Here is a 12432-nt window from a genome sequence, read left to right as displayed (position 1 = left end):
CCAATACTGAGACCTACATAGGAAACCTTGAACTTATATGGATGACTTTAAGACATAACGGCGTACACATGATGGACCAACTGCTGCTGATATTTGCGGAGGTTCGAGTCTCTTTTAAACTCGACGGGCATGCTCATGGAAATACAGGTAACTATCCCACTGACTTTAAACAACCCTAGGCCCTCGACTGGCAACACTACAAAAAGAAACTCTCCTTTATTTTTTTAAGAGTCTGAGGTACTTTTTAATGGTGTGGTCTCTGGTTTATACAATATTTTAATTGACACTGTCTACTCATACCCACTACTCGCCAGCTTCAAAACCTGGTGGTTGGATCGATTAAATGAGGGGTATACTGCTGAAGAATGGACATAGCTTCTTCTAACCCATGACAAACATCAGGCAGGTCAGGCTAAAACTATGCTACTATCAACAGATACAACTGGGGCACTCATCGCCCCATGAATTAACAAAAGATGTGATCTTGCCCTCCTTTAAATGCTGAAGATGTCAGCAGCCAGATGGGGATATATATCACATAGTATGGGAGTGCCCAAACTTACAAATGTACTGGAAAGAAGCACAGAGGGTCCTACAAAAAACAGGATTCACATGAGGGATGAGAGGCCTGGAAATTCATCTACGTGGTATAACAGAGATCGATCCCTGAAACACTTCACAGAAGTTGCACTGGTCTTCCAAAGACCTGGCATGACCAAAATGGGTATCCTGTGCCACTGGAAAACAATACAAGTGCCAACAACAAAAGGCTGGTTTAGAGAAATGTACCAATAAGCCACCTTTGAATAAATTATATTTAACTTAAATGATGACCTGGAAACCTTTGAGGCGGTATTGGGAGAGTTTCTTAAAGGGCAGAGTGATTCCTAAGGCAGGGACAAGAAGAATACAACACACTCAGATGTGACAGTAAAGGAATAACCGGGCTGGAATCCTTATATAAATGGAATACATCAATTTCGACACTCCGTGGCACAAGGGACAGAGTAGAGAGTGTCTGTTTTCACCAGAAAAATGAATACACTGCAAAATAAAACAAGCATTTGCAATGCAACGGGCCTCACGTTTGCTCATGTTAGAGCTGATCGCGTTGTAAACTCCTAACCCGACTTCATCTATCAGCTAAAGTGCTTTTATGTACGTAACCCAAAAAAGTGAAATTAACTGTGTAAAGCGCTCAACTTCTGCCAAGCGAAATCGCGCTAGGAAAATAGAGAAAAAGTAGTCCACGATCCGACAGAAAACAGCGAGCCTCGCATGTTTTCTGTACTTGGTTGCTGCGCTCGAGGAGGGCCAACCACCGGAAAAGGCATGACTTGTGCAGGCCTTCCACTAATGAAAGCAAGCAGATTTTACTAGGTAAGCCCACGAACCAATGAAACACACTGACGTGACGTCGACAGGGCTCCGAGTCCTTTTCTAATAACTAAAGCGTTTCGCTGTGATACGCATGCGCGAGCGCATGCAACGCAGACTTGACCCTAAAAAGGGGTAAATGCTTCAGGATATTGTTGTGCAGAAGGGCAATGGATGAAGGTGGGTAGCGTAGAGGGTGGGTGTTGCGGAAGAGGGAGAGACCAAGGAACACAGGCATGGAAATGTTACAGAAGATTAATCGTCAACTTCTGCAGCTGTGTCTGCAGTAAAGGTTCTTACTAATTCTGATTTGCTATTCAGTTCCATGGTGAAAGAACCCCTGCTTGAACCCAAAAATTGAACAAAAAAGATAAATTCAAAGGAAAGGATGCCAAAAGTTTTTTCTGTTATCTCATACAGCCTAATTACATCCAAAGGGGACAGTGCTACCAACTATATCCTCTAATTGTAACCCTACTTCACAGTTCCAGGGATCAACACTACAAACATGGGCATTAAGGGCCCAATTTAGATCTTGGCGGAGGGGTTAGTCCATTGCAACAGTGATTAATATCTCATCCTCCAAAATCTAAATACCATAGAAAACAATGGTATTTAGATTTCAGTGGAGGGGATATCCTTTACTGTTGTGAACCAGTAACCCTTCCACTGAGATCTAAATCAGAACCTAAGCGTCTTGTAATTTGAAGGGGCAGCTGGAATATCGAGTCAACAATATGTGTGAATGTGTTGTGATTATAGACACATCAGTTATGTGAGTTCAGGTATGGTCAAAATCGGTTATTAGGGTTACAATTATCAGTAATTTAACGTAATCAATGGTCTTTATAGGTCACATTATCTACAAAATTCAAATTTTATTTAGTTACTAGTTTAACATCAATGGTTACAGATTTAATCTTAATTTAGAACAGCACAAGAATGGCCATCTGGCAGTAGAAGTTGCAAGGGTAAATATGCAATCTGAAGTCACATGCAGAGTTCTATAAGTAGGTCAGACAATTATATTGGCAGTGATGTTTTTGTTTGTAGAAGCTGATAGTCATTGCGGACAATGGAGACTGTCCAAGTTAGTAAACTGAACATGATGTACATTCAAATGTGCTGTAACAGAAAAGACCTCTGCATGATAATGGATGTGCACACCTGGCCAACTGTGCTGATGTCTGGATTCCTGAAGCTGATTTTTGTTGATACAGGCAAATACAAATCATGTGTGTGCACCATGGCAAAGGCCTGTCTCATGGATTGCAGTCTTGTTGGACCAGGAAAGGGGCACCAAAAGGTTTACCCACATGGTGGTCAGAGGCTGTACCTTCCCCATGGGTTAAGCAGCACAAGTACGGTGATAGCAGCATAACGTGTAGTGATCATTATAAGTGAACACGCCCTTTTTAACCTGTGTCACTGGAGTGAGGCTTACAGGCTCACTCAGTTAAAGTTCTGCTGCTGTGTGCTTAACTGAACATTGGTGTACATTGGGTTGGTATGTAGTGCACACCAGCTATATATCAGTACTTGTTGTATGTGTACCTGGAAAGAGTACAATACAGTGATAATGCAGTACTGAGGTGTGTGCACATGGTAAATGCATGTGCTGGATATATGTGTGCCTATGATTGGTACAGTACATGAAGGATACAGTGTTCCGCAGTGTGTGTAGATTGTAAACATGCACTTGGTGTATGTGTGCCTGTGGATGTGCAATACATGGTGGACCAATATTCTTTTCTAGGAGACCTAGGCCTCCATGGTGAAACGTGGAGAAGAGGAAGACGAACCCCTCCCAAATAGAATTATGTACTGCTGCACTCCTGTAACCTGCCTGGGACTCAGGGGAAAGGAAGGCTTCCCCTGTACACTTCAAAGGGTGCTCTTTGATTAAGTGAGAGGTCCCAAGGAATGGTCCTGCCTCATCTCAGGAAAGAGGTGGGGTTGATAAGAGAATCATAAAGAGTAGGACTGGAGCCCTGGGCTAACCTTTTGATGCACATATCATTGTGGCTGACATCCAGGTGTGAACTCTAGCCACTCCCATGGTCTGTGCTGTGGGGCTATCAGTCTTGGACTCACTCCTGATGTGACTGAATACTTTCAAGAGGAAGAAGAGGGGAGAGGAGTGGGCTCTTCAAAAGAAGCAGGCCTACAGCACACACTTCAAAGACTCAGACTGTAAATCCCATTTGGTGTGTGGTAATTGACTATAAGAAGGGGGGCTTGAGACCCCAAAAACGTCCATCTGCAAAGCCACCAGACAGGCTGTGTGAAGAGGGGAAGCTCTACAAGACTTAGCCTCTGACTGTGCCTGTCTCCCTGCTGGGTGAGAGGACATCACCCTGGGAATCCAAGACCACCTCCCCTGAAGCACCAGCGTATGCCTGCTCATCAAGACTCGTGTGTTGTGTGAGGAAGAGTAAAGGTCCAGTGCAGAGCCCTGTTGGGTGGGCTCCTGTTGCAAGGTGTGAGAAAACAGCTGCTGCACCTATCAGGTTGTTGCCCCTAGGCAGGGTGAAGTCAGCGACCCTCATATTTCACAGGGGGGGCATCCAAGAACATAGCTGTGAGCATCACTGCTCCAATCGGGTCGGAGCACGTGGGTAGCAAGGAGCCCCTGAGTCCATATGCCGGAGCCCCTGTACTTGGAAGATACGACAACCCCTGTATGCCAGAGGGGGGTCACCGTGGGCAACAAGACATGCAATGTGATCTACCACCCCCACTGAAGAAGTGAGGTTGCCGAGGGGAGGGGCATGGGATTACACGGTCATCAAAGCAAGGGACCTGCTTTAGGGTAGTCATATCATACACTCCCCAGTCTCACACATCATACATCCACCCAATGTCCACCCTCCTTAACCGAGCGGTGAATCAGACACTCTTTAAGGAGGCACCGGAACTACCCTCTGGTTGCTTCAGTGGTGCGACCCCTTTGGAGGAACTCTGCGTCAGTTAAGTGCAGCCCATCAGAGCAGTGTGCAGTGTACTCACCTGATTCTACTGCTGCTCCAAACACCCGCGAGCAGAGCACGCTCAGGAACTCCAGAAGCTCCAAGACTGCAGTTGCAGGTGCAATTGATTTCGGGCCAGTCAGCCCTGGAGAAACTAGCTTGCTACTTACTGTGGAGTTTGAAAAACAGAGTCGTAGTGGACTCCTGAGACATGAGTAATAGTGGGGTTTGCCCTGGAAGTTGCCTATAGTGAAAGGGGAAAACCCACTATCGCTAGGAGCGGGGAGGGAGTGGAACCAGGGGACAGCCAAAAGAAATATTAGAGCCCTGATCTCAGGGTAGCCGTGTAGTTGTTTGAGAATGCAATATTGTTTCTTTTTTGTTAGTGGTAGAAATAAAATACTTCTCTTTTTTCAAAGAAGTGAAAAATTGACTGGACTATTATTGCTGCTACGCACATTTTGAGTTGTGAGCCTGGGTTCATTCACTTGTATCCACAAATTCCCACCTCCAAAAAGGAGCCCTGGACTGCTTGGATCACGCTATTTCTGAGAGTCAAGTGCTGAAAAGTTACCTACTGCAGTTGCTCAGGATCCGTAGTAGGTCAGACACCAGGCTAACAGGACTAAAAAGGCCTCAACCACCACGGTTAGGACTAGTAACCCCAGTGTGCCCCATAAAAGAGAGTTGTGAGATACTAATCTACAACTCTTCATTGCCACAGATGAACACAATAAAACTCAAATTTAGCTATTCTACCTCGGGTAGGTCTCCAAATCCCACCCACAAGAGGTTATCAACAACAGCACAGAAGGACAAAGGGAGGATCAGGTCGTGGGATTAGAGAACCAATTTACTAGGAAGGGAGCTACACAGTGAAAATGACCTCATGTGTGCAGGGCATGGAAGTATACACAAGTAACAGTGTCATTGTTCTTCATTCTTTATAAAAAGGTTATAATAACTACACACCCTAAGTGTGCTACTGACAGGAAAAGGGGGCAAAGTACAAACTCATCATGCCCATTTGTTGAACTTTCAAAATGCTCACAGCCCAAGTGCTGTACAGAGAACAAAAAAGCAGTATATTGCAATAAACATGACAAAGGTTCACTTAAAAACAATTCAACTATGCTGGAAAGAACAACATGCTACTAGGGAAACCTTGTGGTGAATAAAGGCTTTAAAACAGACATGAAAGCTGAGGGAAGAACAGGAGTGTACAAAGGGGAAGGACCTCCAGGGGTAGAGGCAAGAAGGACAAAGTAATTAATTTAGAAGAAGAGGGGTGAAACAAGCTGTAATTGGAAAGCGGATGACAGTGGATGACAAAACGCAGAGCTGAACAAGAGGGCAAAGAAATGAAAGGGCAAAATATCTTGTTGCATCTTGACCATTAAGCGCACTGGAACTTTTAAATTGCTACCTAAGTATGCTGTAGACAAACCTTGAGGAATATGTGTCTACAAACGTGTGTACTAGGTCCTCCTTGCCCCATTTTGACAAGCTATGGGGCCACCCATCTCCCAAAACCCTGAGTATGGTACCTCCACTCTAGATATTTCCATAGAATGGCCCTAAGAATACAGACAGTCTCTCCCAGCACAGAAGTAAAGGTACAACCAGACTTGAAGCCCCGTAAGGGTTAGCCATCTCTAAAAGACAGATGAAACATTCAGAATTACCTCATCCTAAAAGCTCAAAATACCTTTCACCCAGAGAACACTCAGAAACAAGTCTAAAATCAAGTCCTTCTACTACCATCTCCTGCTCCAGCCCAAGCTTTTCTTCAATGTGAGGTTAAAAAGAAAGTCACTTTGGAGATTTCCCCAACAGTGTGTGATATGAATAGAATGTCACCCGAAGTCTGATTTCCCACTTCGCTCTTGCCGTAATCAATAGTCAGCAATTTCACACTTTTGGTCTCCCTAGCAATCAGTGACACTGCAGATTTGTACTTCTCTATTATGTCAAAAGGTTCATCTGTGTATTGCCTGTTTTTAGGTCACTTGTCATGATGGGAATAAGGAAAGTTGAAGATTTATGGACTCAGGCAGCAGGCATAGACTGCCATCACTCCCCCTCTCCACATCCTTCACATTTTCAGTTTCCCTTTTATAGGCATGTGATGCAATATTAAAAAAGTGTTGTGCACATTCAATACAAATGTTATATGAAGTAACTCTACAGTACACAATAGCTTTTCAACAAGTGAAGCAGAACTCTTCATTTTATGATTGAAAACCTGCTTAAACGTAGGTGTAATACACCAATACTTACCCTTGAGTTCGGGGGTCTTCCCACTGAGTTGTTTTTGTGTTATGATTCACAAAGTACACTCTGTCATTTGAGTCAACTCTCCTTTCTAAAAGAAAACACATTATTTGTAAATAAATATTTGGTAATTTTAATAGTATACTAAAAACAAAACACAGAGAAGCTAAATATGCAGACATAGTAACTATGAACAACTTTATATCAACTCAATGTGATGAATAATGAAACGGGCAAATGATCCCTGAAATGGAGACAGGGAAGAAGTACTGTTCCTCAAAGTAGTATATCAACAATACATTAAAAATTGGTATTAAATATATGTTGTATATATAATTTCAACATAGATGTTCAAAATAGCAACTATCAACAATTCTATATTGGGTGATCATTCAGAGCCTAAAGAAATAGAATGAATAAATGCAATAAGGCATACTCAAAGGTAGGTTTCTGGCTGGTATTATATCTTCTTCCAGATTCCTCACCTTATGAATAATCTCCAAGTAGTAAAGCAGGAGGCTATGAGGGCCATCAGCTTCAGAGTCATTCTCACCGAAATCCAGGATAGATTCTGAAACATCCATATCATATCCTGAATATCCTGGACTAGACACTCTGGAGAAGAGGACAAACTGCACTGTGTCCAGAACAGCTCCAATGAAAGGGAGTGTCTGAGAGGGAGTCAGGTGTGGCATTGCCATGTTTATAGTGAACCCCAGCGAGTGCAGGAAGTCCCCTGTAATTTGGAGGTGTGAGCTCGCCTTCAACAGCCAGACAAGATAAGGGAAGACTGAAACCCCTGATCTGCGCAGATGAGCTACAACCACTGCCATCACCTTGGTGAACACCTGAGAGCGCTGGTAAGGCCAAAGGGGAGCACAGTGAACTGAAAGTGCTTGTGGCCTAATGTGAAACACAAGCAACATCTGGCAGACACAATGTGAATATGGACATAAGTGTCCCTGCAAGTCCAATGCTGCCATCCAGTCTCCTGGGTCCAGCGAAGATAGAACCTGAAACAGAGTGAGCATCTTGAACTTTTCCTACCTAAGGAAGGGACTGAAGGATCGAAGGTCTAGGATAAGGCAGAGGCCCTTCTTTTTTGGATACCCAAAAGTTGCGGGATTAACAACCACAATCTACTTCTGGCACGGAAACCATCTCTGGCTCTCTAGGTCAAGAGGGCCATAAGTTCCTCGCAGAGAAGGTGATCCTTCATCGACCAATCATAGGATGGTGGCATGGATGGAACGGTAATCTGGAAGGACTATCTGGAACCTGTCTGACGTCATGGATTGCGAGAAGAGCAGGTGATGGGGTATCCTGCCTCTGACAGGCTCTTGGTGGGGAGTCAGACTAGGAAGGCTTGGAGGCTGCTGCAGAGGGGCGTGGCAAACTGGCAAGACCACTGGCTCCCTGGTCCACCAGGTTGGTGGATCCCATGCCCTCAGCCAGCATGAGGACAACATGAGCAGCACAGTGGCTGGCCAGGAATGGTCGCAGATGGAGGTCCCTTCTGTAGCCACGAAAGAGGCAAAAGGCAGAATGAGGGCAGGTGAGGGGCCGCTGCAAGGCCCAAGGATCCGGACGTAGCTCAAGAATGCTTGAAGCGTTGAGAGAGTGGCCAGACTAGACTCTGAAGAGACTAGTGACATCGAAGGGCATGTCCATCAAAGTAGCCTGGCCACACCCAAAAAAAACAGATGTCCCCAGCGAGGCGTGGCGCCTCTGGGCCACTGTCTATGAAACCGTTCTGACTAGCGAGTCAGTCATGTCCAGACCGCAGCGGATGGTGAAATTAGATGCGATCTTCCATTGGCAACTGCCTGAGAGAGTACAGCCAGGGCCTCCTCCAGGAACTGTGGCAGCACTTGCACAACTGTATCCCACAGAGTGTGGGAGTAGCAGCTGAAAAGGCATGAAATGGTCACAGATAGACTGGCGGAAGAAAACATCTTCTCCACAAGTGTATCCAGCCTTTTGGATTCCCTAACCAGGGGCACCGAAGGGAATGCTCCTTAGTAAGTGGAGGCTTGGATAACCAAGCTCTCAGCAGTGGGGTGCTGCTTCATGAAACTTGGGTCCCCCAAAGCGGGACGATGCCAGCAGGCAATCGTTCTATTCACAGGAGCCACTGTGGTGGGTTTGGATCAGGTACCCAGTAGGACATTCATGAGGTCCTCGTTAAAAGGGAGCACGGGTTCTGAGGAGGAAGCCCCAGGTTGAAGCACCTCTGTCAGGAAATAATGTCCTGACTGCCACTGAGGACAACTTCAGGTCCAGGACCTCAGCTGCTTTTCTCACCACCATAGAATAGTACACTCCCTCCTCTGTAGCCACGGTTTGAGGAGAAAGCATGCCAGTAGTTGGAGAAGTATCTAGTCTGCTGGCTTCACCAAAGTCTGAATCCCAATCCATAAGTTCTTCAAGGGGCTGGTATTCTGAAGGGTTCAGTGACCCCTCTCGTTCATCCTCATAACCAAAGCCACAATAAAAAGGCTCAGAATCTGACCTAGGAGGCAAGGCTCCTGCTGGCGTCGTCCATATTGGAGTTGAGGAACTTCAATAGGGATGGTGCCACCTGGAGGTCACAATGAGCATAAGTGTCGGGATCGGGTAAGGTCAAAGTTGTTCGACCGGCACCAGTCGAGAGCCAGGAATGGACCCCAGAGTGCCCTCAACGTTGGGGCCGGAGCTGCCAGCACAGAGCTTGAATGGGCCCCAACTGGCTCTGTGAGTCCCAAATACTCTCCTGCGGGGTCGGCTGCTTAAAAATGAGGCAAATGGCCTCGCAGAAATCTCTGAGTTGGGTATGGGTTGCTCTAGCTCCCGAAAATTCAAGGAGGCGCCAAGTCGGCCCAGGCGCACGTTCCTCAGATTGAGGCCTAGAGAGCAAATGCTCCCTCGTCAGCCAACGGACAAGGAGAAGTCGAAGAACGCTTCACATTTTTTTATTTTTTTTATTGTGCCTCAACTTACCCGATCGCCCCAAGGACTTGGGAGTTGGAGAACGACGATGGAGGACTCCATAACCGAACCTGGGACCTTCCTCTCGACTGGGATTTCGAATCGAGCAGAGCCGCGCATCGGGTGGCCATCAGCTTAAGGGACTGCTCCCTAAAATCCTTTGGATGTTTGGCCCGACACTTGGAGCACGCCTTCGGGTGGTGGTCGTGATCCAGGCAGTAAAGACATATGAGTTGCGGATCAGTCAGGGACATCAACAGATGACAGGATCCGCAAGGCTTGAACCCGGTCTTCCTCGATGACATACTTGATGCACCAGGAGTTTGAAAACTCCAAAACACTTTGACAAAAAAAAAAAAGGCCAGTCAAAAAAATACTGAGCACTACCTCTCTTCAGGTCAACGCTTGCTGGTGCAGAAAGAAAAGAACTGATGTCAGTGAATTGGGGTGGTGCCTACATAGGACATGCAACATCATATCTGGCGCAGAAACGGGCTTGGAGCCAATCAACGCCACCTAGCAGCACGCAGGAGTACTGCTCAAGAAAAATCTTCAGATCCAGTCTGACGCCTCGGGGAATTCAAAGGTAAGGAATATACAACTACTTCACTAAACAACTAGAAGGGAGATTTTTTTTTCTCTACTTGAGGAAATCTTGGGCTGGCTTATGGCCTGCTCAACACCTTTATCTGCCATCAGAACGTGGCAGGTGTTCTATTTGCTGAACAATAAGTGCATTACAGTCACCACACCACACAACAGTGGACAGAACATAAGCCACATTGTCAAGGAGCACCATGTGAGGCAAAAACGTAAAGTAAGTAGGTTCGGAAGAGCTCTTTAGGAAAAATAGGCAGTCTTCCTCAGGATGTTTGTCTTAGTTTGAAAGGTCAATACACTCACTCAGTTTGATGACTGTGTGCCGCCTTGCACAGCAGTTTTGGATACCCCCAACTTGTAGCCATAAACTGGAAGAAGTTGGATTTAGGAGAGTGAGTGCGCTAAAGGCACAAGAAAGACACGTTTTCTTGAGCTTTCTGTAGCTAGCAATGCAAAGCATTAGTAAAGGTTTACAAGGGAAGTATACAGGACATAAGAGACAGACATGAACAGGTAGGAAAAACTTAGGCTAGGTGTGACTTAATGGGGATATCACATAGTTAGAAGGAAGATAGTCAAGTCAGTATAAACGCACATGCCTTCACTTAATCTTCACCAATGGACTCAACACCATTGGCGCGCCACACTCACCTCGATACAGAATTACTCCCTCACTCAACTAAGCAGATGACTCCAAACCATAAGAAAGCAGCGGTCTCTTCACTCAACCACCCACCACACACACAGCCTGCACCTCTAGTAGGTTCAATGGCTCCCCACCCACAGCTCTTTCCTAACTCCTGACAAACACATTCAAAGCTGTATACTGCACAAGCCCAGAATATCTTCGATTTCAGAAACCTTTCAGACACTTTTGCTCATCCTATGCAACACTAGAACACGGAAAAATCACTTCTCCTAATTTACTCTGAAAGGGTGGAATGACCTGCCTCTACACTGCTACGCCGTCTCAAACTATTGCATTCCGCAAAATGCTGATACTTTGCTCTCCAATAGGTGAATCCATGGATCAGTCCTGACTGCTTCTGAGTTGCTGGGTGATATTGTGCTTTACAAATACACAATACATTACAGAGAACTCTGCAGATGTTACATGTATGGGTGACATATGTGTCCTGCCTGCCATGCTCATCCTCCGTCAGAAAATAGGGGGCGTCCAGTTTGTGGCATGAAAAGTGCATTAGAGTAAAAACATTGCACTTGTTTTTCTAAATGTTTTAGTTCTATCAATGTAGAACAGAAGTGCTCTCTTTACGTCTAATGTGTGGAGAGCTCTTTCAGCAACAGAGTCTGGATGCTGAAAGAAGACTGCCAATTCAATGGCTTGGTTTAGGTGAAAAAGCAATACCACTTTTGGTAAAAATTTTGGACTGGTGCAAAGAACTACTTTATCCTTGTGTATTTGGAAAAATGGTTCTTGCAGGGTTAAGGCCTGGAGCTCACTTACACGCCTAAGTGAAGTGATAGCAAATAAGAATGCCACCTTCCATGACAGAAATTAAAAGGGACATGAATGTAGAGGTTCAAATGGTGCTCCCATGAGCCTAATGAGTATAATGTTGCAGGACGTTGGCTCTCTATGTAGGGCACTAAAAAGAAGAATTGCAGAGAGCCCAATGGATCCCTGAATGGTTTGCAGAGGCAAAGGTAGATAGGACTAATGCTTGATTATGTGGTAGTGTGGGCGAGCAGTTGGGCTGGTCAGAGGGTAGTGCTAAGCCTTTGTTATACCCACAGAGGCAATAAATGAGACACAGACTCAAAGAATAAATCCAAGACCAATTTAGAAAAATAACACTTCTATTTATGTAAACTTTGACCCCAAGAAATGTATTACAAGGTAAGTATGTTTCCAAGCATAAATACTTTTTAGTTTAAAAAAAATCAACAGTGCAGTTTCAGAGTTCTTCAATGTTAACTTATGGGAGGAAAACACAGTCAGCAAACAGGCACTTGTGGACGACTCACGGGACCAGTCCTGTAGATTTAAGGTAAGTACTGAGCAAGGGTCAGGGCCACACCAACAGGTCACTCCCGGAAACATTGGGGCTGCTGGGTGTAGAGGTACAGTATGTGCTGGGTGCCCAATGTATTTTAAAGAGGATTGATCTCAGTAGATTTAGGCTGCAGGCTCCGGCTGGGGAGCCAGTCGGAAATACCCAACAGATATGTTGCAAAAGTTGGGTGCTCGGGCCATAGGTGTACCTTTGGTCCTCTTCTCCCT

At 45.4% G+C, this 12432-nt stretch overlaps 1 protein-coding gene across 1 annotated transcript in view; it reads right to left on the bottom strand.

The window, feature by feature from the left end:
- Nucleotides 1-12432, bottom strand: part of WWP1 (WW domain containing E3 ubiquitin protein ligase 1) — a 711039-nt gene that overhangs the window by 443689 nt on the left and 254918 nt on the right. The window contains exon 12 of the mRNA XM_069220436.1: nt 6627-6711. Coding sequence (XP_069076537.1) covers nt 6627-6711 — 85 coding nt within the window. The remainder of the gene's footprint in view (nt 1-6626; nt 6712-12432) is intronic.

Source organism: Pleurodeles waltl, chromosome 2_2 (genome assembly GCF_031143425.1).
Source record: "Pleurodeles waltl isolate 20211129_DDA chromosome 2_2, aPleWal1.hap1.20221129, whole genome shotgun sequence".
Taxonomy (NCBI): domain Eukaryota; kingdom Metazoa; phylum Chordata; class Amphibia; order Caudata; family Salamandridae; genus Pleurodeles; species Pleurodeles waltl.
Note: the sequence above shows the minus strand (reverse complement) of the source record. Positions and strands in the feature narration are given on the sequence as shown.